This window comes from Caloenas nicobarica, chromosome 11 (genome assembly GCF_036013445.1).
Source record: "Caloenas nicobarica isolate bCalNic1 chromosome 11, bCalNic1.hap1, whole genome shotgun sequence".
Taxonomy (NCBI): domain Eukaryota; kingdom Metazoa; phylum Chordata; class Aves; order Columbiformes; family Columbidae; genus Caloenas; species Caloenas nicobarica.
Window position 1 is genome coordinate 12,126,610 of NC_088255.1, and position 25,920 is coordinate 12,152,529.

Below are 25,920 nucleotides of genomic sequence, written 5' to 3' on the forward strand. Positions count from 1 at the left end.
AGAATTTTACAGGTCCTTCAAAATTATTTTAAAAATTAACTTATGTAAAAAGCTGAAAGTTTTGGTCCTGAAAGAGGAAAAGGACAGGACCTCCTGCATGTCTGAAGGAGCAGGTGGAACTAGAGACTCACTGAACTTCAGGCAAAGGATGAGAACGTGGAGCCCGTGAGGGGAACCTGGGATTTAGGCTGGCGGTAAAGGAACCATTTCTTCTGGTTTAGAGAAGGACGCGGGGGATGACCTGTTATTCATCTCTAGCCCTCAGGCTGCTGGTTCTACCACTAAATTAGACCTTTTAGAATAAATGAGTTCAGTGTTAGATAATAGCTGAGGGGTTTTTTTGTTGGGCTTTTAAAATTTTTCAGTCTTGAAACTCCTCCAAACCTCAGTATTTACAACGTACTAATAATGCCACAATATATGTATTTTTATTAGACTTTCTACTGAACACTAGTCTAATACCTTTGCTCGTGTTATTTATGACGAGATTGTTTCCAGCTACCGTTAATTTATTTTACACAGCCCATGATGTAATCGTTAAGCAGTTGTAATGAAGATTGAAGGTTTAATAATGCCAAGTGTTACAAATTTCTATTTAATCATTCCTAAATCGATTAGTTACTTTCACCCAAATGCCGTGCCATTGAAAGAGAGAGAGCTAAAGACACAAACCACTGTGGCCAGTGTTTGATAAATGTTATTTTGGTGCAGTGGTAATTGAGTTATTGAATTTACTCATCTTCCAAATGATGTTTGCATTGTTTCAGCCATATGTGTTTAGGGCCAGGGGAAGGTCATTAGGAGCTTCAGACCGGGGGCATGTTTGGGTTAAAGTGATTTTGAACAGCCAGTGTTGAGGTTAGTCAATTAAAAGAAATAGCACAGAGAGATGCTACAGAAGGGCATGTTATGGGCTGGCCAGTGGGGAGGTCCCAAAGGCCTGTTTAAAATAGTCTAAAGATTCTGTAAGTAAATGTCTACTCCTAGCCCCAGGCTCTTTAGGCACTGACAAACTGCTGTGGAAGATGCCCTTCGCTTAAAACAGGTTTCAGCTATAAACAAATTTCACACTTTTATGGCTACATATAGGACAAGCCTATAAGGGCAAAGGGAAAATATCAAATGATAATACCTTTTGTATATATAAACATATCCTTAAATGAACTTACTTAAGGGAAGATTGGGGCTGTAGATGAGACATAGACCATGTCCCCAGGCCGCTCAAGGCACAGCAAGTTCTGCAGACCTGTTTGGTGGCAGGGGACATCCTGGGCTGGTTCGGTGGCTCCTCCTTAGTGTGTGTGACTCGTCACCGCTGAACTCTGCATAAAGATCAGCTCCATATTCAGGGGATTATTAGTTTGATAAGATTAAACTGTTTCAGAGACACAGTTCTATATATAGTATATTTATATCTACATCCTGGACACAGAGCTAGGGAGTGCTCTGTTCCCCCACAGAGCATGTCATTTCTGTTTAAGACTGAGTCCTGGTGACCATGTCTCTGCGGTGGGAGAGAAATGGGGGGAAGATTCCCCTCAGAATTAGATGGCACCTCTCCTGAGTGACCCAGTACCAGCAAAGATTTTCAGGGGACCTGATATCCTCTGCTCCAAATGGAGTCACGGGGAAGAGCAAAGTCTCTCTTGAAGTGAAAAATGGGCCACTTTAGTTTTAATACTTGGCTAGTTACTGTTTATAGAGACCATTTTTTTTCCTTCCAAACACTGGAGAGAGGCTCGTGTTCTCTAATATTTCTGTTCTGCAATTCTTTAAAAACTCGTTGTTTTATAAATACGCTGGTTCGTATTTGATTTCTGTCCTCTAAACACTATTTAAATCAGAAGTAATAATTTCTAATCCTGTAAAATACCCAACGCTTAAATCAATAAACATTTGATGAATACATAACCCAAGGACATTCTGTTTGGCTGATAAATGATAATTGTGGGAGTGCCTGGCAGCTTTTGTGGTTAAACCTTTGCTTTTATACAATTAAGTGGCTGACTCTTTCAAACACTGGACACCCTCTTAACGATAATTGCGCAGGGAATCAGAGAGCTTGTTGGGGACAAGTGAAACAAAGGCCTTTCCGGTGCCTGTAAATGATCAGCTGGAAAGGCAGGGTGGTCGGGGTCCATGTGCTGGTTCCCTGGTGGCCTCAGGACACTGTGCCCAGGTCCTGTGCACTATTTTGGGTCCCCACTCATGCTGTGTCCGATGTGTCCCCTCTGCCTGCCCTGCCGCTCTGCCAAGGGTACTGCTGCTGCCACGACCTCTGTCCTGGGCCATGATGTCCCCAATGACCCGAGGCCAGGCGAGCGTTCCCGTGGCAAAGCAGCACTCCTGGCTTGGGGGACACATAAAACAGGCCAGGACATGTCTGTATGGTACCATAATGACAGTGGAATGTTCTGCAGTCATTCGTGGCTAGTTTACAACATTTTGTGAGATCTGAGGCCAGTAAAGGGACTGTAGGATCACTATAGCGATATACAGACCCTGGAAGCATTCTGCATTACCTGTGAATGTATCTCAGTCATGCGTTAATACGAAAAAAATCCTCTCTCGCTCCATTGTCCAACCCCTCCAGCCCTCGCTATAATTTTCCTCATAACCAGCAAAACCACCCCAAAGTATACGCTATGTGCAGTTCCTTCTGCCCCATGGAACTGCATCTACAGTAAATCAAACCTATTTTGTGTATTGCACAGTTTCAAAAGGAGAGGTGTCATTACATGCAGAATGGAATCCTGTCCTGTAGTTTGTAGCTACTGAGGAATTTTCAGCCTCTACAGTTGCTCTACCATATGCCAAATTTGTAAAATCTTGTTCACGTTTTTTTCCTCCCTTCACCAGAGAATCACTCTTTAGGGGAGAAACACAGAGCTGACAATTAACAGCGCTTCCCGCTGTGAATAAACCGTAGGACATCCCTGGCCATCAGGCTTTACAGGGAGACCTGAGAAGTGTCTTGAGCCTTTCTTCCCTGTGTTGATGAAGTTACAAAGTGGGGCACAAGCAGTTTCACTATGAGATTAAAAATCAGACAGGAAAAAATGATCCTGTTTTAATGTACTGCGGTTCCTTTCTGTTGACTCCTGCGTCATTCAGGCAGAAATGATGGGACAAAAAGTGGAAGAAAATGAAACACTAATTATCTTTATCTTTAATGATCACTGGCAAAAGAAACAGAGCATTTAGAGATTCTGGCATATATGCGATAGCATGTATTTATTTTCTGTATTATTTTAGCCACAGTGTCACCCAGGACCACATCTCACATGACGAGGAGCAATTAAAGGAAAATGTGTCCAGGCTATGTCCCTGCCAAACTGAATCATGACCCTTCTTTTGGCAGCCTCATGCATGAATCCCTCCCCCTGGGGAACACCAGGCAGTAGCTGATTTGCCAGCTGACATGATACATACATTTTTTTGTGCATGTATGTCATGGTAGTGACATTACGCACTCATTGAAAACAGAGCTTACACCTCAGCATAATGTGCTATTTTTAATGTTACTTAGATATTCAGAGATTAAGAGTTAGGTCCGAGGAGACAGGCAGTGTCTTTTCATAGGGTGTTTGTTTTGTTCCAAGTCAAAATTCATGGCCATTTGATTTTAAAATACACTGTACAATATATACAGATAAAAGTGTATTAAATTACCTAGTTTGAATATAAACATCTGCGAATGTAGTAGCTGAGAGCACCTGGGGAGTTGCATACCAGACACGTAGGATTTTCTGTACAATTTACTCAGTTACTAAGTGTGAAATGTGTCTAAAAGAGTTATTTGAAAGGGTTTTGTTCTCCTGCACCATTTCTGCCTCCCACACTCCCTTCTTTCTTTTGTGCCAAAGTCCCGGAACACAGCTCAGAAAGGGAATAATGAAATAAGAAGTATCTAGGAAGGGCACACGGCTACACGGCAAAGCAAACTTAGCAACATTGCTTCCAGTATAGGGTGTTTCAAAAAGACGGACCCAATTTGAAATACATACTGCTTTGAAATTGGGTCCATCTTTTTAAAATATCCTGTATTTCTGGTTCATAGAGGAGATTTGAATCACTGTCCTGTATCTTTTACATAAAGCTATTCATTAGAATTCAACTTGTTTATATTTCCTCCATAGCGAATATTGTCTTTATTTCAAATAAAGACATCTCACTAGCTACAGCAACATTGCAGTGACTTATGGACCAAAGCACAATAAACACAGTGAAAATCTTTATACAGAAACATATCTAATCCATGTAAGTTGTATTTAATTTATCCAGATGTAGCTACAGCTCAGCTTCTTCCAGCTGCCTGATCGGCTCGGCAATAGCATTCATACAATGCCTGAACTGGGATTTTGTTACCTCTGCATGTAAGTTTAGTGGCATTTCAGGCACTGTGGAATATCTGGACTGGCATCCCGACACGGCTTCAGAGGGCTGCAGGTCCTCCCGAGTCCTGCACCGTCTGCCACGTGTGTGGATGTCTTAAGGCATCTCAGATGACACTGGGTATCTATAGCTACATTTCCCCAAACGAACCCTGCCCTTATAGACTAACAGTGAAGTTGCTGACTGTACTTCTACTTCGAAGAAGACACAGAACATGCCATTCACTTGTGAAAGTCACTCACAAGGCATGGAAATGAAAGTGAGGGAACAAAACCTCTGGATTTCCATCTTGAGAACATAGCTCAGTTGACACTGTAAGTCCTTTATTTCTGAAGACCAACCATCCAAGCCTTTGCTTCCCCATCAGCAAGCACAAAAATGAAGAGAAACACTATCTGCACAGCCAGTTTCCATTAGGGAGCCCATAGCGTCTCCACCTCAGACTGCCTAAATCTGAAGTCTAAAACACTCAGTAAGGCGCACGCTGTTTACAGAAGGTGCATCTGCAGATGGTCTTGCACTAACTGGGTAGGTTTTACACACGTACTGCCACCTAGGCTGAATGCTGTTCTCAGAAAAACTTCATATGTCTTGGCAAGAGAAAGCAGCCTTTGTTAATCCAAGTTACAACACACACTGCGTATTCACAAATCACCCAGAACTGCCTCCTCAGACCAAGTCTGCTGAAACAGGGAAAGAAGAAAACCTCTGGCAAAGTCAGAGCTGCTGTTCCAGGAGCTGTAGCACATGCTGGCATCAGAAAGCCCATCACACCGATAATGCTGCTAAAAACTTCTAAGAACTAAGATTTTGGGGATCCCGTTCTCAATCCTTCACATGTAAGATGTCTGTTTTATTGGCTGAAGATCAGATTGTGAATATTTGCCTTATTTAAAGAGCATCTCAGATCACCGTTCTGGTTCTCTTCTGAAACCCTACCAGTTGTACCATATTCTTCTAGGTGTCCTATTTCTCTCTTTGCAAAAGGATAACTGTAGCATGGAATTACACAAATACCACCATTAAATACAAATTCAGGTTTTGAAAAACACGATGGCAAAGTATTTCACACAGGAGAATAATAATATATCCTCAAATTTATAATTGGTCATTAGAGTCATTAAAGTCCAGTATAATTCCCTTAACATAATCCACCCATTTTTAAATGAAATGTAGCTGGTATTAATCAGTAAGGACGATTCTGTAATAGCTGAGATCATCCCGTAAACACGAAAATTCCTACTGGTGATTAAGCGTAACGTTTACCATTAAAAAAATCCCAAGCCCAGGTACTTCAGTACTCAAAAGTATCATTAATATTTGAAAAATTCTGCAATTGTTCCAGAGTAACCTTTTGTCTAGCTAAGACAGTGGCCGGGTCTGTGTCTTTGTGTAGTTATAGTGCAAGACATTAATTTTACCAGAATCCTAAAACCCAAAGTGAAAGTACAGCATAGACACAACCAATAAACACCAGACGGTAAAACCTGAACCAGGTGCTATATTCATGAAACCCAGTCTCCTTACAATTTGCAGAAAATAGAGAAATCAGAAAAAATGCTAGAATTTCAGACATGACTGCTTTGCCAGAATTGAGTTTTTCCTCTGCAGCAGTCTGTAACTGCTTGGTGCTAAATACTCTTCATACAGCTGGTGAAATAAGAACTGTTGTGTACTCCCTAGCAGGCTTCTCGTGGTCTCCAGAAGCAGCAATACCTGTGCTGTGCCTTCCTTCCTCCAGCTGCTGCTTATATGAGGAAAGATTTCCCGTGCCCGCTTTTTTGCTTTGATGTTGTGTATTTTCCATGTCTCAACAAATATTTCTATAGCTGCTCAAAGCCTTTCTGCAGCATAAGATGCCACAACAGTGACATGATTCCTGATCATTTAACAAGGTTGACGAGCAGCAATGTCAGCACTGGGATGGTGGGTTATTTCAGAGCTGTGACACTTGATGGAAGGGGTAGAAATGTTTCTTCTGTTCAACAGAAGTTCATTTCTGCAGTTGTTGGTGGTATAGATCAAGACTTCCCAGGATAAACTTCTCAGTCAAAGATGAACCGTTTTTCAGAGCCAACACGTAATTCAAAGACATTTAGTACAAGCAGTTGTTCAATTCGTCATCTTAGAGTACTAACATTTTTAATAAAGTTAACAAATAGGCACCTCATGGCAAGCAGGGTTTTTTGGTTTGGGGTTTTTTTTGTAATTAGACTTCAGACAATGTTATATTATGTAGTTAAGGGAAAGGAACTTTGCCTCAAATTTCAAAGTGGTGAATCTCAGTTTAATTCTGCTAATGGCACTTAACACAGATGGCTAAAAAGAGTAATTACCTTCTTTAGCTTTCTGCCACCTGCCACAAATGAACTGTTGTCTTTAATTGCTCAGAATTACTCTTAATCACACAAAACAGATACTTAAATCCTTGTCACATAGCGCAACTCAAGAGTGAGATTTTAACCCGAAGCATGCGACTTAAGAAATTACCACCCTGACCAAGAGTACAATGCCGGCCGGGCGCTGGGACAGTTGAAAAGATGAACCCTTACTCTTCCAGGTAGGAGCAAAGTTTGCAGACTAATCATGCGAGTCCTGTAGTCTGATGCAAGTAATTACCAGAGCAACCAAAGGCTGTATCTGCAATAGCAGGAAAAAATTCACACAGTTTCTTCCTGCTGATACGTTTTCTCTAACAAATGGTCATTTTGAAAAGCCTCACAATCAAATAGACTTATCTTAAAAATTACTTAGTGAAGAACTTAAAGATGTAACGTGAACTATACCTGAGTGATGAGTCAAAGCTTTTTTAGATTCCTGGAGATATTAAGAGAGATAATAATCCCATTTCCACTGTCATCATTTTGAATTAAATTGGTGTTGGGCATTTCAAAATCCCAACATGACACTTCTGAAAGTTTCTGGCGACATTATATTTTATAACAGCCATTCTTGTCCCCACCATTCAGAGATGATGTGTTTTATTGGAAGAACAAGAAGTCTTCCCTTTCTTCTTTACTACTGGTCTTGATGTCTGAGCTAAAATAAAAGAACAAATTCCAATTCTGCAGAAGAACTGACAAGTCATCTCTCTAAATCTGCCAGCTGATAGTGAAAATCATCTCTAAGCTGAAGTACCACATTAAACTGAAAACACACTAATGCAGATCCTGGGTTTTAGATAGATCTCTGTGCTTAAGAGAAAGGAAAAAGCACCAAACTTGCTGTTCCATGAATTACATTACGTTACCATCACCATTTCTCCCAAACTTGTTAGAGAAAGTTCCCGACAAAATTTATACACAAGGTATATAAATTACAGAAGGAAAATTAGGGTGGAAACCTCCCACTAAGAACTCTTCTAAGTTTAAATGAAAACCAAAATTCAGAACATTTTCACTTCTTAGCATAAAATAATCTATAGTAGAAGTGATCTCTACTGTGTTACATGTTTTTGAAAACACAAAGAGTTTTTCAAAAATTATTCCATTACTCATGAATAGTGCCATTTAGCATCTTTTTGTTGTTACAGTTTTGTGTCTTTAAATGACTGAGTGGCGGAGGGGAAGGAAATCATTGAGAAGCACAGACCTGGACAACAGCCTTAAGAAGCTTATGTGTGTCCACCAATCTAAGGATAAACAAAGACCTAAAAATATGAAATTAGCACTGAACATGATTTTTATGGGAATTCATTACCTACAGTATTAATGTTGTATACCAGGGCTTTGTGCTGTGCTCCAGCCTAGTGAAAGTTTCTATTTTATAAATTCCTTTGACTGGTCCAACTACCCCACTAAGAGAGGCTCAGCTGTACAAAGTGTCTGTGTGGAGGTGTGAGAAAGAAAGGGTCGGACTGCACCATTGCCCCCGTGTGTTTAAAACCACAGCAGGGAAAATTAGTCTAATAATAGTATTTACCTTTGTTACTTGGTAAATAACAAACTATTATTGGATAATTATAGTAAAGGTCAAGATCCACTTTTTTTTTTCCTTGAAAACATGCTAACTCTGTGTTTAGCTTCCATTAAAAAGTGCTCTTCATAAAGCATGTCGCGCAGCAAACATTTGAATGTATCACGGCTTATAACACTGACGTAATTTAACTATAAAAGATAAGAACTTTTCACTGGCGTTTGTTCAGGTTTCCTTATTATCATCCGGCTCCAGCTTCCATATGGGTTTGTTACAATAATAATAATAAGGGTTCATAAAATGGAGCTATTTTCATATAAATATTGTCCAAGTGACAATAGATTTTTATGATCGCGGTGGCCAGCAAACGCTCTTGGCTGGTGTGTTGTTGCTGGGAGTGCACAGGGCTGCAGGAAATGAAAACAACTTCAGAAGGAGGAAAGATTAAATACAATCAATCCATCACTGTATGATAAGTAACAGGCTTTCAGAGTTTTAATGGACTAAATAGTGTAATGTGTTTGGTTTGGTAACCACAGAGTTTAATCAAGTATTTTTAAATTTTTAAACAGGAAATGGCCTTTTCTCCAAAGGATATACACATTTGCAGTGCATAAATCAGATCCCAAGTCCCAGGATCTTGATCTCGTGGTCTTTATCATGCAATTAACTTTAACTCTTTTCCTGAAGAAACTCCCGCTCATTCTGCTAGTGTGACATGACATGATGAGTTGTGGTTGGTTTTCCATCATTTTCTTCCATTCAAGCTTTTGCCTTAAATCTGCTCCTCTAAACCATTTCCAGGCTGTGGATCAGGCACATGCCCCTTCCCGGGGTGAGCTGTAGGTGAGGGAGCGCTACCTGAGCAGCCCAGCGATGGCACAGCCATTTGCCACCCACACCCCCGCGTGGTGTTCTCTGGCAGGGAGGTCATGGCAAAACTACCACACAGCCTCATGTTCTCTCACCTTCCATTTCTGACTCTTTCCCGAAGTCTGGCCGTGTTTGGTTTAAGCCCAGCCTGCTTTAAGCCCAGCCTGCACAGGTATCCCCAGCCACGGCTGCTGGGGGAGCAATGGGGAGGCTCCTGTTTAGAGCACTGAGCACAGTGTGGGGTTTATTTAACACTGTACAAATGTCAGATTTTAGACAGGACAGCATGTAGCTATGACAGCTGTCTTTTAAATTATGCAGAGGAACAAGCTGAGGACAAATACAACTGAGCAGTGGCTTGTTAAAGGAATCTACCGAATACAGCAGGGTTTATTCCTTCAGGAAACGCAAAGTATCATTTAGCAATAAAATCAGGTAAAATCTAGGTGCATGTATTTTCTGACATGCTTGCTAGATATCATGATATAAATACATATTACCAACATAAAATATGCACACACACACATACATATATCTCTTCTGAGATTACTGATAACTTAATCCGTTGCCAAAATGAGACGCAACATTTACAAAACATGTATAGTTAATATACCCACTCACGGACTACTTTTGAAAAATCTGGTTCATAAATTATACATTAAGTTAGTAACTCTACAGGCACGCATCAACAGGATATTATTATGACAAAGGCGGCTATCTTTTCAAAACGAAGGGACACATGAAAACACCACTGAGTGACAAGCAGAATCAGGAGCCTTTCAGCAGAGCTTAATCAGAGACTCTTCGGGAAGCTAAAAAGAGGAGCGCTGGGAATCCCATTCTCTCCAAAGATTCAGATGCCTCTGAATGTAATCTGTGTACAAATCCCCTAGCTTACAAGCAGAGGATCCCCACTGACTATTGGCCCTGCTACCTCCTGCACAAGAAATATTTTCAGGAGTAAAGCTTGAATTTAGGAAAGTCTTAGTATCCAAAGGTTTGTTGTTTGGGGGGGGTGGTTTGTTTTTCCCCCTGATTCAAAACAAAATTAAATTAATGTTATGGTAAGGAAGAAAATATGAGTGCAGGGACAGAAAATATTTGAAACGCTTCTAGGTAAACACTGAAACTAAAAGGAAAATGTTTGAAAAATAAATAAAAATAAGTTATGGGACAGGTTTTCTGAAGCATGTGTTAATTAAGGAAGACATACTAGATACCAGGGAAGTGTTCATGAATATACCTGTGACACTGGATGGAAAAATACTGGAAAATACTAAAAAAAAAGGTGAAGTTGTCTACATCTCCTTTAAAGTAGAATTCAAGTAGATGTGCTACTTGAACACTCTCAGATGAAGAACCACTGTAAAACTGCGCGTGAACAAGATATTACTCTTCTAAAATGCTTGACAAAGATGCAAAATAAGCCAACCAATTACCAGAGAAAAATCATCTAGCTCTGCATACAGCATTGCTGGAACTCCAGATTCTTGTTTCCTAATGATATACCAATGTACATAGGTAGCTTCATGTAGACGGCTTTCACAATAGAAATTATAAACCACTTGAATAGATTTAATATAAATGATAGCAAGGAAACAGATACACATTAATATCCCCCCAAAATCTTGAGAGTTTTAAGATTATAAAAATAAAAAAATAAAATAAAATAAAATAAGGAAACACATTAAAAAACTGCACCCATGGGTAGAAGTGTTTGAGCTAATAAAAGCTGTATTTTCGCTTGTAATCTTCTTTTATAGCAATTTTTTTCATTGATATTTGTTTTCTATTCATTTGCTTCCTTAGTACTGTCTTCTGTGGTATCATGCCACCATGACCAAAGTGACAGACTTTTGTCTCTGCTGGATTAATCAGTGTGTTCTTTGATCCATAACACATGCTCCTAGCAGACATTTAGCGTCTACATATTCGAGATTTGTGGTCTGGCAGTTTAGTGCCTGATGTTAACCTAGCTGATAGACAGTTTAGACTATTTAATTTTGGAGGTTTTTTTAATTGAGCTTGTCTTTTATCCATAAGAGAGCTTACACAATAGAATAAAATATGTGATGTCAAATATTTGGGTTAATATCTTTGCTTGGAGGTTCATTTTTTTCTTGGTGAGAAAGCTCTGGGAGGCTTCCTCTAGAAATATCAGATCTCCACAGGCGCAGCATGTACATTTTTATGTGCGTCTCAAGCACAGGGTTTGTGTGTCCATGGCTCACAAGAGCCTGTCCTCACAGAAGAGGACATGAGCTCCACATCACCACTTCTGAGGTCATGCCTGTTAGTTAATGTACCAAAAACTGACCTGTTGTGACTTCGGGTGGGTGACAGGAAGTTTTATTTCCTCTGAAAATTGTTTAAAAGTTCTATCAAAGAAAACCAGTAAAGGGCAGGGTAAAGAACAGAAGGAGTAGGGTGGTAACCCAAGATATTTTTCCTTTAGTATATCAATTAAATAAAGGACATCAATTAATGAGATTCAAACTATTTAATTATTTTTTCATTGAGAGGTACAGCGCATGATTTATGGCTCAGCTACTCCTTTACTGATCATACTGCTATAAAGTGCTGCATGATATATCGCTTTCTACTGTGTCGTGAACAGATAGAAATGGCAAGTGTAAAATGGGATTAACAGCCCTCAAAATAGTCTGGACTTGAAATTACTTATACAAGGCTGGTGTCAAAACTCCCTTTGACTTCAGAAGGTGCTGAATTATCCCATCTTCCCCATGTTCTGTTGCACAGGCGCATCCCTGTCTGTGACAGACCCAGGCAGGGCCCCAAAATAGTACATGTAATATCGAGGAGAGAGGATCTACTTTTTTTTAAAAAAGCACTGTCCTGCCATGAAAAATTAAACAGAAAATGAACGGAGAAACTAAATGTCAGCTGCTCCCTTAGACTTGAAGGTTCAGGAAACTGCTTAGTGGGAGTGGGAAAAGACTGGCAGGCTGAAATGTAAAAGAGTAATTTTATTATAAGAAGATTATGGGAGATTATTTTTCTTGCGGGCCCTAGATTTCTGCAAAAACAATCCTGAATTGCGTCCTACAAGGCAAAATTAATTCATCCATTCCTCTGCACGACAGAGTTTTATTAACTGCATATTCATTTGGTGTGCGCAAAATTAAAAATGGGCTCATATTACAAAACGTTACAGGTATCTTTCTGTTGTTTGACAACGTGGAGCTCAATATGATTAACAATGTGGCAGCTCATAACAAGAAGAAATATAATTGTTTTTTCAATATACAACCCCCATAATAATTCAGAAGTCAATATGCATCCTCAGAGAATCTCCCCGGCAGAGGTTCGGGGGCAGCAGGGTGGCCTGCTGCATTTCCTTGGGAATGGGAAGCTGTTGCAGCCCTGGCTGGCCCGGCTGGTGTTTTAATGTTTAACTATAACCACTGGGACTGGAATCATAGCTTCTAGTGGCCTAGTATGAATACTAATAAGACAGTGGGCCACGGAGTTCCTTGCTGATTTTGACAGTTTAAAGGATCAGTTAGTTAATTAGAAGATGACATGGCATATCGCATCCCTTGGCTCCATCCTGCCTTCTGTCTCCTCTTTTCATTTTCTTTTTTGACATGTTAGATTACATCATTACTTGTAGTTTCACTTGTTAGCCACACCATGAAATGAGAATATTTTAAACTGTAATTATTCTGATATCTCTCCTCTGCCAAGAACATGAAATTCAAAGAAAGCATACAGAAACTTGAAATTCAAAGACTTAGGAATACATGCTTGGTAGTTTATAACCTTCTAACTACAGCCAATAAACAGAAAAAGATTTTAAGTAGCACGGAAAATTGTGTTGATCATCATACTGGCAACCAATCTAGTATTCAAGCAGGGACCCCCATCATCTGTGCTTTATTTGTGAGTTATTTAATGCTTTCATTCTCAGAAATCTAGAGTCTCTTCCCCCCAGCCATGAACCGATTGTGCCTCCAGACATGTGCATGCAATCTAGAACATTCATTGCATTGTACTATCCTAAAAAAAGTATGGGTTTTCTATCATTGTCATAGTCAGAACACACAAAATAACATTAACAGAAACACGGGACTATTCAGCAGCCGTCTAATTTGGGGGGAAAAACAAGGGATAATAAAGGTGGACAGGGGATAAGACATTTCACTGAAGCGTTAACTTACTTCTCAACTACACATAGTACCCCAAAATAGACAAGCCACAACCCAAAACATAAAAATTAAAGAAATAATCTGCAAAGCTAAAGTCATACCATAAATCATAAAAACTTAGAAGTTTTTCATCCCAGTGTCATACTGCAATTAGCCATCAGGATAAAAATTCTGGACACATAATAAGACTTTGGAAGAACCACAGCCACTTATTTTGTGTATTACTAGATAATCACATTAATTAATATTTGTCTTCTAACTTACATTCTGTCTGTAAAATTCTTATCAAGGACATTGGTCTATTTTCTGCAGAGAAGTGCAGAGAAACGTGTGTGTGTTACTTTCTCGGTAGGCTTGTCAGTCTGCAAACAGAAGAGTCTGCAGGAGAACTGGGGTGCAGCTGATGTGTTGTGGAAAGCGACAGCTCTGGGGCCTCACTGGAAGTAACCAGATCAGTGGGTAAACGTGTCTTCCAATAGGAACGATCATTTCAGGGTTATTGGTATTCATCACTGTGTCTGATTGCCTGTGTACTTTCACATTTCTTTTATAAAATGTTTATATTTATGTAGTCATTTCAGTACTACTTAATCAATACTGGTTATCGGAATATGTATTTTGAGGGAAGAAATTGCAGAGGAAGTATATCTACATAATAACACTATGCAGTTAGCCAATACAATAACCTATGTAGGTAATTTATTTTTTTCATTAAGGTAAACACGTAACCTCCTATTGATTCACAGGGTTTCACAGAAATACAGTGCTAATAACAGGTAGAAACTGTTTCCGCTGCCATTGAAGATAAAGCTGGGTAATCTTACCTGTAGAAGGAACAAAGTTGGGAGTTGTGTGCCCTCCAACAGGGGCCTTTACTCATTGAACTACAATTCCTCGTTCAAGATGAACCAAGTTAGGCTTGAAAAGGGATTAACACCTTAGAGTGTCTTTTATCAAACCAATGTTATTGCAATAGTATTGATTTCATAATGAAACAAGAAATGAACCAGCATTGGTGCAGTTTCATAGGCTGGTGAGATTAAATTGTAAAGAGGATAAATGGAACCCAAATACGATGCTATATTGTTGGTGTATTTCACACACTAAACAATAGAAAACCATGCACTAGAGCATTCAGTAGGACCTTGGCCATCTTTTGTATTCTTCCATAGTTTCAAGGTTACACCTCAGTTGATGCTGGGAAGGCACAGGTGAATTTCCAGCCCAGGTGAATTTCCAGCTCAGGCACAGCCTTTCCCTGGGACTGCAAACCAGCCAGAGCCCCCACATGCCGCTGTTGCTCTTTTACCCCGTATGTCTAATCCATTTTGACTGTACTTTTGCTGAAGCAGAGACGACGAGTGCTCCAGGTGTGCAGAACACTCCTCCTGCCCTCACTGCCAGCCCCTCTGGAATTAACCACACAGAGCAGTTCTGGTGGTAATGCCAATCTCCTTCAGTGGAAATGCATCTTTCTCAGCTTCAAAGACAGAAATGAACACTTACCTTTGTTCCTAAAAGCTTTAAATCACATTCCATTCAAGGTCTAGTCATCTTCTGGGTCTTTTCTGCATAGGAACTCTAGCTGAGAATTAGCAATCAGATTCTTCATTGTCCACCTCAACCTAGAAATGAACACAAAGGCAAACACATAAGCAACCTTTTTTCATTTTGACTACCATTTACCATTAATACTTAATATCCACACATCCTTTTTATCTGATGGTTAATATAAAACCTAATGAACCATAGATGGCATTCCTGTTTTGCTCTGTTTCAAATTAAGTGTGGAGCAGTAAAAACTGAGAAATGAAAGTTAATGTCCTTTCAAATAGAAATGGCTTAAAATTCAAAATATGAATACAGCTAAAATACAAAAGTAAGAAGGCTGTGATCCTTAGCAGGTCATGGCAGTTTCTGGCCATATATTATTAAGCATTATTCAGCTGACCCTAAGGGGAGTTCATCGGGAGACATAAGGTCAAAGAGCAGAAGCATTTGGACACAGTCAAATGGATTTTACACCTTTGTATCTTTCTGACATTACTGTTTTGCTTCAGCAAACTGCCTAATATCAGATATATCCTACTGGGTACCTTTCTAAATCACTTCAATTTTCTTTGTCCCTGGGCTACAGTTCTACGATCAGGATCCAAAGCTATCACAGACTATGATATACTATTTTACTTGCTCGTTTGTATTAGAATGAACTTTATTAGCTTTTGGGCACGTGTCTATCAGTTTTAAAGATTAAGTATTATGTCAATTGCTTTTATGCAGCATTCATGTACACTGAATCATTTTGCTTGCTCTGAGATTATTAAAAGTGTATTATCACTTTTACAGAAAACATTTTTGTTTTAAAATGAACCATCACTCATAGCAGCCTGCTTACCAATGCTATCCCTTCTAAAGTGATATTTCACAGCAAAATCAAACTGGGGATAGTTGCTCTGTAAGTAATTGTAGATTTGAGAGCACCTGAACCTTATAAACCCACGTGTATAACTAACATTTGACTCCACTCTATGCTGTCATTATCCACTTTCTTCCTCTAAATATTCTTAATTTTCTATTTTATATTCTTGTAACCACTAACAATAACCACAGCACTTTTACTATGTAAAAACTAACAATTTGTGCAGGCTTAAATTTGTCATTCTTCTTAAATAGAAATATCTAGCTAAATAACGTGTAAAAAATTACGGAGATTAGCTTGGCTGTTCCAGTATCAAAACCAGGAAATCAAAGCTGCTTTTTTGCGAGGAAGCTGAGGTTTCAGCCAACGTGAAAGAAGCTTTTAGAGCACAAATCCAGCCTATAATCAGATTTTCTCATTTCCTTGCCAGTCTTCCGTACTTTTGGTTTTGTGGTTCGTAGTGGCTGATTACATCGTGTCATGAAAGGGGAAATGGATCAACACAGTGTGTTGGGGATTGGAGCTAAAGACCAACTCTTCAAAGTGTGATCTGCGTCCGGGTCCCTCACTCGGGCACTGCTGGGCTTGAAGTACCACAGCTGGCAGATGATTTCGGAACCATTGATAATTAGGTGAAAGAGCACTCCTTTTCTGATTAGTTCATTCTCTGTCCTCAGTAGCTAAACCCCTGTTTCACCCGCTTCCATCAGGGTGTCATCACTGTGAACCAGCGTGTACATCCTCTGGTTCAGGGGTCGCCTTTTGTCGCAATCTTTGACCAGGACCTCTCGGCACTGCTGTAACAGACACCCAGAGGCAGCCCACAGGAGGAGGAGTTTCGTGGTCCTTAGGTCAGTTCTTTGCATCCTAATTCTCCCCATCAGAAGCTCTCAGTGGCATATTAAACAGTTATTTACCCTATTCTGACCTCATCATTTCTGCTTCATGAAAGACTGAATTAACACAATTGCATTCTTGCATCTCCTGGCCTTGCAGCGCTCACAGCGATGTTGCTCTAATGTTCCTGTAATATTACTGTCTTTCTCAAGTGGCATAAATTGAAGAAATATCAGAATCTTTAAAGAGCTTGGAGGACAGAACAGTTTCTTCAGTGGTTTAACAATAAATACCATTTCATTTAAGTTACTTCTGAGAATTGGAACCCTTTCAGAGATGCTAAGTGGAGCAAATAAGGATCTCAAGACTTCAACATTAACTGATGGGAATAAAGCCAGGGTTTTACATTTGCTTTCACATCCTCTCTTGTGGTATGTTTCAGTTTAAATATTTTGGCTCCAGTCTTGAAGCTTCCAATGCATAGGCAGATTGCTATGCCCACATGCAAAAAAAAAGAAAAAAAGAAAAAAAAGAGATCTTTTTGCTGTTCTGTTTAGAGTATATATTTAGTTGTTGTGTGTGCACAATGCCACGGAAAATCCTAGTTTACTTTCAACAAAGGACTTTTTAGAAGGGTATTTTTAAAGTAGATCCATACTAATGAAATGTATTAAGAATCCAACACTTCACAGCTATTAGTGGATTGTACTATTGTAAATTTGCAAATAAACGCAGAGGAACACAACTCAGTCTGAACCCATTCTCAACAATAAGGCACTCAAGCTTTAAAAGAGACTGTAATTAAAAAGCACCCTAACACACTTTCAAAATTTCCAGATACTTACTTTAAAGTACAGTTGTGTGGCACAAACAGTTTTCTTTCGCACCACTCTATGTAATCATAATCTGTACAGTTTCCTGACTTCTGTTTATATAACACATGAATGCGAGAATTATTTATAAATTCACAGATGTTCTCTTTCCTAGCCTTTGTTTCTCGCAAGTCTTAAATATTTGTAAAAACAAGAAAAGTAATTAAAGTAATGATACATTAAGCAAACATTCCCCAATCACGCTGCTGAAATAGGAATCATTTGTTTAAACAGAACTTGCTAAGTGTATGTACAAAAATATAACGTTAAATAGTTACTACATACTAAGAAAGCCAACTCGCATTTGAAAAAAAAAATAAAAATAAAAACAAACAATGCCAAACCGTTACTAATATTGCAGTCAGCCACTCAAACATTAGGAACTCCCAGAACCGGGCGCAACGGTTTGGTGTTTGCCCAGATCTGTGGAGTAGCTGTGTGCCATCTGCTCCTCACACAAAGGACATGAGTTTATTCTTGCTGGTGGGAACTGCTGTCTGAGAGCCAACACTTGGCAGCCTCAGTCCTTTCCCTTGCAAAGCTGGCAGAGGCGCTTTTTAGCCTTTGAGTTCCCTAATAACATTCCCCTCCAGGGTGCAGGTCCCTCGTGAGTGCTTTATTTCCCTCTTTATTGTGATTCACCATCCCATGCAGACAGGCAGGACACCTCAAGTTCATTGGTCTCCTGTGGATTCCACTTACCTGCCAACACCTGACAGGCTTAATCGTAAAATAAATCAAACGTTTACATCATTAAATTTGTACTAGGCTTGTAGAGACTGTAGGTTGCAACTAAGACAAACACAAAAAGCAAAATCAGCCTGTGGTCTCCAGCAAGATTGCCTCCTCACCATCACCCACTGTCCATCCAGGAGACAGGAGCAGCACCCTGCCCTTCGAGGTGGCCTGTGCAGTCTGGCTGCTTTCCACCTTCTGTTTCTTGGGAATTAGCTTTTGGACACACAGGCAAATGTCTGATAGTTGGAGCCAGGTATCTTGGTAAAAGGGATTTTGCAGACTTGGTCACATTTAATCAGTCAGGGAGCAAGTAATCTAGATAAATGCTAATGAAAGCTCTTGCTGGCACCTTGTGTATTCAAAGACTATTTACTATTGTTCCTAGTCAGCTCGCTTGCTAACTTCCCATTCAGCCTGGATTGCTCAGAGTCAGCTGGGACCACTATAATATTCACATTACACGATATAAGCCATCCACTATGTGTACATTTCGTTAAGCTCATTACCTGTGGCACACTGGCAAGACCACACATGACACGTTGTTAACCCAAATGACAGATCCCATAACGAGCTACCTTACTGGGACAAACCAAAGGAAGCCAGTTTACCTCCACCATGTATGGCACGTGTTGACAAGGGTTCCTGTAACATGCTGGGCTTCCCTGTGTACGTATGTTACAAAGCAAGTGTAATCAGACAATTAACATCTACCCCATCCTGGACAGCTCGGGTGGCTCTTTCTGTCCCTCTGATCCAGCAGCGAGGAGCACTGAGAAAATCTCTTTGTTCTTGATGTCAGTCCTTGAACGTCACGAAGAGCAATTAGGAAACAGAACTGCAGCGCTCGGCCTCATCAGACCTTGTGGCATCACCCACCGACCTCCTCCATCATGGAAGAAGTCTCAAAAGCATTAACCTGAAAACTCATAGCAGCTTTTTACTCAGAACACGCAAACTGCAATAGCTTGAGAGCTGACCAAATTTAGCAGATTTCACAGGGACACCACAAACCATCCTTATGCCAAACTTCAAATTCTTGCTTCAAAGTATGTTCATGCTAAAATCTTCTCAAAGAAGACACATCTAGAATTTCTTAACGTGGGCAAGCAATGTATTTTTTTTTCTGTAACCTTACTCTTAGAAATGGCCAAAACACTTTGGCTGAAGTGTAGCATTAAAAACAAGAATCAGCCTTGGACAATGCCCAGAACGCAAGTTTCCAGCCCAAACGTTTAAAGTTTGGCAAAGTACCGTAAAAACTTGTCTGTATTAACCTGGGGTAGCAGTACTGTTTCTGTCTATGAGATGAATAGAGGAATACAAAATAGATTTCAGTAATGGAAACCATCTCTGTTGAGATAAGCGCTGGCCTGACTGTCAGGGTCACTTATTTACCAGAGCAACAGTGCAACAAAGCCAACTGCACCATTAAGCCACGCCGTTTGCTGCTGAGCAACGTGCTCGGGCTCTGTTAGAAAAATCTGAAACATCACATCTATGGGACCCCTCCACTCTTACATACAAACAATGGTCTTCTGCTGGACTTACTCTCCCGGCCTGATTTAGATTATCTTTTGGAATCAGATGAAATGTTATCTCATGTAGCCTATCATGTTACTATAGGAAAACAACAAATAGGTGCATTTCCGTTGAAACTGGAAATGAAATAACCCACATGTTCCTGTTTTATTTCTAATCATATCCAGCTGCGCAGTATTTCTGAAAAAACTTCCTGACTGAATTCAGCCACCTGAACTGAACAATATAACATTTAAATAGCAACTAGTGTTTAGGAAGAAACTTAATTGCATTTAAAAAAAAAATAGGCAATATTTTTGAAAGTTTTACCTGAAGTTGCTTGATCAAATTACATAACCAGATTCATCTAATAAAAGCCATATTTTTCTTTTTTTACTATTTCAGTAGAGTTGTCTATTTTTGCACTTCAGTTATCATCATCATCATCTTTTCTGCTTTTAGGGAACACTAGTTCCCTTGTGCAAGAACCTTCCAGTTGTTCACGACCCACAGGCACTGGCTGTCAACCAGCTTTGGAAGAGCCCGTAGCGTGTGGCTGCACATCTCAGCAGGGATGGCCTGAATCGTTCTCAGCTTGGAGGGCCAGCAGTAAGATCCAGCTACCTCTGTCATTCTCTAACCTTGCAAGTTCTCCCGCTGTCTCCTCAGGGAAACATCACAGTCACAGCACAGGGATGGAGTCCCGATCTGCTTTCACATATTTGGCCAGGATTTGAAGAGGTCTCCTTTCTTTCTTTTCCTGTAGGCAGATTTTGCTACCAAAACACAGTCTCAGAGTTAAGGGCCCCCTTCTTGTTGCTGTTTCTATTTACTAAAGTTCAGTACTAAAACATATGAACAGTATGAGCTACATTTCAGTAGCTGAATATTTTAATGCAAATTGTGACTCAGTACAATTGTAGCAATAACCGTGTATCCTTCAAGATACCTGTGTACAGAGTTTGGACACACAAAAGCTGCAGATAATCCTTGCACAAAGTTTCCATCATCATCCACAGAAACTCACTAAGCAAATACTCAGAAACCAGTTAGAGAACCACAGCACAAGATCCAGGCCCTCTGCCACGCAACGCCTGTGTCAGAATTACACCCTTGGTCTCATTCCTAGCTATTCTATCATCTTCTTTATAACAGAATGAATTGAAATAAGGATTATAAAAATGCACACCTTCTGAATGCTTAAACAATTGGAAAAAGTATAGCCCATCCAAACTTGTAACACAAGGTAGTGTTTCCTCCAGACTGGAAAACATCCATAAAGCTTATGACTTATGAGTACTTTTCTAGTTCATTGGGCAGTTCACTGATGTTTTGTGCTTTACATCTGTGGCACAGGATCAGTATGGATCTAGGCACTCAAATACTGAGTAGTCATAAATGCCATACTTATTGTATATCTTTTCATAATCTAGTAAAGTTTATATTTTAATATTAAAAAATAATATCTGAACCTGTCATTTACACTCTTCAAATGCAATGAGTCAGTAGCAGAGATGGCCATTTTTCACTTGGTATAAATATTAATCTAAGGCTAATCTATAAATATTAATCCGAGGCTTTTTTTTTTCTCTAAATCCACACACATTCACATATATTTCTTCTGCTTTGTAGCCAGGTCCTAAGGCTGTGTGTAGGCTTTCAGGGACAGAGATGGCCTTTCTCTGCCATGTTTGTTAAATGCCTGGTTCAGTCATCTCCTGCTATAAAACTGAGGCTCTCAGATACCACCCCGCTATGAGAGGAAAATAAATGCTACTAAGCATATTCAACTTTGCCACAGCTGAGTTTTCTACCACTACACTCATTTCACTGTGACTTACATTTAAACTGTACTTCCAGCCTGCTTAAATATGTTAAAAATTATCCTGAGGGACCACAGTAAAATGTAGTCATGTTTATTTGTAATTGCTACAAAATGGTTTACAAAATTGTTAGTGTCTTTTATTATGCCTGCTACTGAAGCACTTGCCTGTTAATTAGAGAAATTTCAGCTGTCATAGCTGGCAATTATAGCTTCTGTATCACTGTCTGTTATGAATAGTCAATGAGAGCTGATTAATATGCATGAGCAGCAGTATATAGCGTGTGCATGGGAGCAGGGTGCTGCAGCACAGCGGCAGAGGGAGCGCTGAGCGCTGCCGGGGACGGAGGGCGAGTGCGGAGGATCGGAGCAGGATCGGAGCAGGATCGGAGCAGGATCGCTCTGCAGCACCCCAGGCGATTCGCCGGGAGCTGCTGGGGTCCAGCCAGCCCAGCTGGGGGCTCCGGGGCAGTCTGCGTGCTTGTGAACGGAGACTGCTGGGGCTGCTCTGCTGAACAGGGAAGATTATTTCTGCCGCTTATTTAAACATGGGATGCAGTTTGTGCACTCTACAGAAGCAAGAAGAACAGTACAAGTTACTGTACGAAGTTTGTCAGGTAAAGCATTAGATTTTATTTCTAAAAGCAGATGATCTCTTTTAGGCTTGTGATCACCACTGTTAACGGCAGGGAAATTGGAGTGCCAAAAACTGCTTATACAAGTGGAAATGAAAGAGGGGTTGCCTTATTTGATATGTGCATGATAATTATTGTGGTTTTATGATGTACCTTCCCATTCACGCTTGCAGAACATAAATATTTAAATATGTATACTATTGCACATCAACCTTTTTACAAAACTTTACATCACAAAACAGGACTCTGTTGTTAATTTCTCCAGTGTGTATTAGGTGAAATTTCTTGACAAGGATCATGGCTTGGTCACACACTCTTTGAACAAGTTAGGAAAGACAGCAAGGAAGGTTTGGAATCTGTTTACAAGCACACACAGACACTTGTGTCTGTGCAATGCATTCATTCAGTGCTCAGTCCGGTCTTTAAGTGCCTGTTCCCGTCAATGTAACTTTATGGGTAGTTCTTGTCATTTTTGTGTGGAAATGCCAGCTAGCAAATAGTTAGATTTGACACCATCTTAAAACTACTACTCTACAGATCTTTATAGGTCAAATTATTCCTATTAGGCATCTGATAAGTTTTCTAAAAATGTGATAAAACACCTAACTTCTATTACAAAAATGGTGCTTTCTATGTTTCTGCTTTTCCTTCTGTCTGTATTATCTCCCCCTCTGAAATTTCTCACTCTGTCACATCCGAAGTACAGTCTGGGCCAAAACAGCATGATGGAACCACGCAAAGCGATGGCCAAGTGTTGAGGGACACACTCCTACTAATCTCTTTTCAAATAATCACAGGCAGAAAGCTTATGGTTAACCTCTGCAAACGTGAAGCAGGTTGTGTGTACAAACTCTCCAGATAAACAGAAACTACCCAGATCCCTCCAGCTGCACTTTACCACCTTGCTGTTCAGAGTAAGTGACAATTCCCGCAGTGACAGGCGTGTGGGGACATTCCCCAGCACTGTCGTGCTCAGCGCTCGCCGGCAGAGGGGACGGCTCAGCGGGGAAGGAAATCCTGGCTCCTCGCTGCCTCCCCACCTGATGTCACTGACAGCAAAGGGAATAAAATATGTGGCTTGTGTGTTATGCTAGTAGGGAAGGGATTAAATTTTGAACACATAGTTTTGATCTGGTTCTCGCTCACTCACCCAAAGGACACTGATGCTTTGTGGAAGAAAAAAAAAAAAAACTTGTGAGAGCAAATAGGAAGACACGTGTACTGTCATTTCTATTTATACTAACTCACTTCCACTTGCTAAGTTGCTATGCATGTGACGGTCGGAAGAATTTAAGAGAGAGGTAATCAGATTTCTCAGACATTATTCTGTACTGAGAACTAGTTTCAGATGCTGCGTGCAGCAGCAGACCTGGCGCCAGGTATTGTTTGTGTGAATCCTCCGTTCAGATCAAGCAGTGGCTGTGGAAATAGTTACTTGTCTCCCAAGGTTGCCAGGTTTTCACACAGTCAGGGTTTGAGGACAATCAGTGAATCACAGTCAGAAGCGCAACAACCAGAACAGACTGAAACAGCAACAAATTATGAATATTTTGATTGTTTAGAAAGTTTGCACATTTTTTGTTGTGAAATGAAGGTAGCAGAGAATCTTTGCAAGTTACTGACATCTAACAGATGCAGGACAACATTCTTTAAATACATGTCCTTAAATCAGTCACAGGAACCATCCCACTGATATCCGAGATGACTGAACTATCTGATGCTGGCTGTAGGTGCAGATCCCCAGCAGTAGTTTGATTTAGAAGTCAACCTGCAAAAATTGCTGCAATCTACCATTTTTTCAGCGATGTGTGGAGTACAGTGCACAGCACCTGTGATTAACTCCAAGCATGGAAGTCCTTTGGGAAAGATGCTTGGAATAGCCTCAGCTTCCACAAAAGCGAGAGGTGCATGTAATCCTATAAAACTGGATTTCTAACGTAGCAAAGCCTGCATTATTTAAGAGTATAATCCCCGATTATTCCAGAATATAAATTATTGTGCAAAATTATTTTAACAGGCTACTACTTTGATTTCTCTGTTTCACAAGACAAGTAGGAGGGAATTCTATAGCTCAGCAAGTACATCCAGATAATTAAATGTCACTATACCTATAAAAATGCGTCCTCATGTAAATTAAGAGCAATCAGTTAAAATTTAACCATGAGAGAGATTAAGAATTATTCATGTAAAGTAACAGGATGTAAAAGACTAAAGTTTCAAAATATGCTAGCAGTAACAAATACCTCTTATAGTGGTTTTATTTTGGATCATCCATGGAACCCTAATATCACGTGATAAGACGACATTGCCATTTCTAAGATAACTAATAAGACGCTTTTTTAAAGTTCAAGCTAGACAAAATTTGCGTAACTTGGATTTAGGAAATATTGAGCATTGTTACAAATAAATCCCCTTAGCCTTATTTCTTAAAAGTTCATGACTCTCAGATGTAGGAATTCAGAAAACACTTGCAAGAATTAATAATAGTACATAACTGCACTTTCTCTATTAGGCCAAGAGCTTTAGTGTGGCTGGGAAATCAATGCTTCAATAAATTGCAATTCCAGAAGGTCCGGTACGTCTGGCTCCGTAAGTCCTCATAACAGAGAGCACAAAGAGGATCAAATATACCAGGGCTCAGGCTTTATCCCTTCCTCATCCATAGATAATTCAAAGAGATCCTCTTCATTAAGGGCTTTGGCACATTGCCTACAATTTCTTTTTGGGCCGCTGTGAGCTTAATGATGCAGAACAATGGTCTTTCCTCTTGTTGAACACATACCTTATTGTACCTTTAATCACATAATAAAAACTAAATTAAGACACCTCATCATTAAAGTCTATTGTAGCCATGCATATCAATGCTTTGTATTATAAATACAAAGGGGACTGTGGCAGCTTGAAATCTCGACGCAGAACAGCATCACTGACAATAAGTGCGCTTGTGGCAGCAACATGATGTGTATAATATCTTAGATGTGTCCTGAGATTTACTTCCCAGTTGCATACAGCATGTGAAATGAAGTAATTATATGCTATTAGATTTTCATTTTCTAGTTAAAAGGAAATATTCTTAAGAAGATTTTTATGGTTGTGAAAATGGAGAGAGAAGGGAAAAGAAAGAAAACCAGAAAACTGGGAGGGTGTTCAGACCAGTTTTCCAGTTGGCTTTTCTCAATGTCGTCAGCTCCTATACAAACAATAACAGAAATAAAGGCTTTTCCCTTTGTAGGAAAATTCCTGAGGCAACAAAAAGTAATCTCCATTGAAGGAAATCTAAAGAAAAATGAGTCACCTGAGATAGAGCTTTTGAATTTGTAAAATAGAAAAAAAAGATTAGGACCTCAATTTAAGAAACTTTCAGAGTGCATAGTTCACTCTAAGCACAGGCTGACACACAGTTTGGGAGGTAGGCACACAGTGAAATAATATCCTAAATAGACAATATTTCCAAAGATAAGAACATAGTTTTAAATCACAGATGACTCTAAACTGGATGGGCGCTGCTCAAAGCTGTTCCCTGGGACTAAAGATGATGGGGGTTCATCCAGTTCTCATGGTGGGAAGTAACACCCCTCAAAAAACAACCCCTCAAAACTGGCACTTCCAGCTGAGGAATCATGCAATAAGTGAGCATGGAGACTGAGCCCTTCCTCCCGGCTGTCCTTCCAAAATAAGGATGGAAACGTTGGCAGGAAATAAGCTCATGTTGCCACTGCCCTTGCTT

General features: G+C 39.9%; 1 protein-coding gene across 2 annotated transcripts in view; it reads left to right on the forward strand.

The window, feature by feature from the left end:
• PDZRN3 (PDZ domain containing ring finger 3) overlaps positions 1-25,920 on the forward strand; it is a 142,576-nt gene that overhangs the window by 87,001 nt on the left and 29,655 nt on the right. Inside the window, exon 1 of one of the 2 annotated variants that reach the window (XM_065642478.1) lies at positions 21,936-22,175. The exons of the other annotated variant lie outside the window; for it this stretch is intronic. Within the exon in view, the coding sequence (XP_065498550.1) occupies positions 22,107-22,175 (69 nt within the window). The 5' untranslated portion in view covers positions 21,936-22,106. Of the gene's footprint in view, positions 1-21,935; positions 22,176-25,920 lie in introns of those variants that run through there. 2 annotated transcript variants of the gene reach the window in all.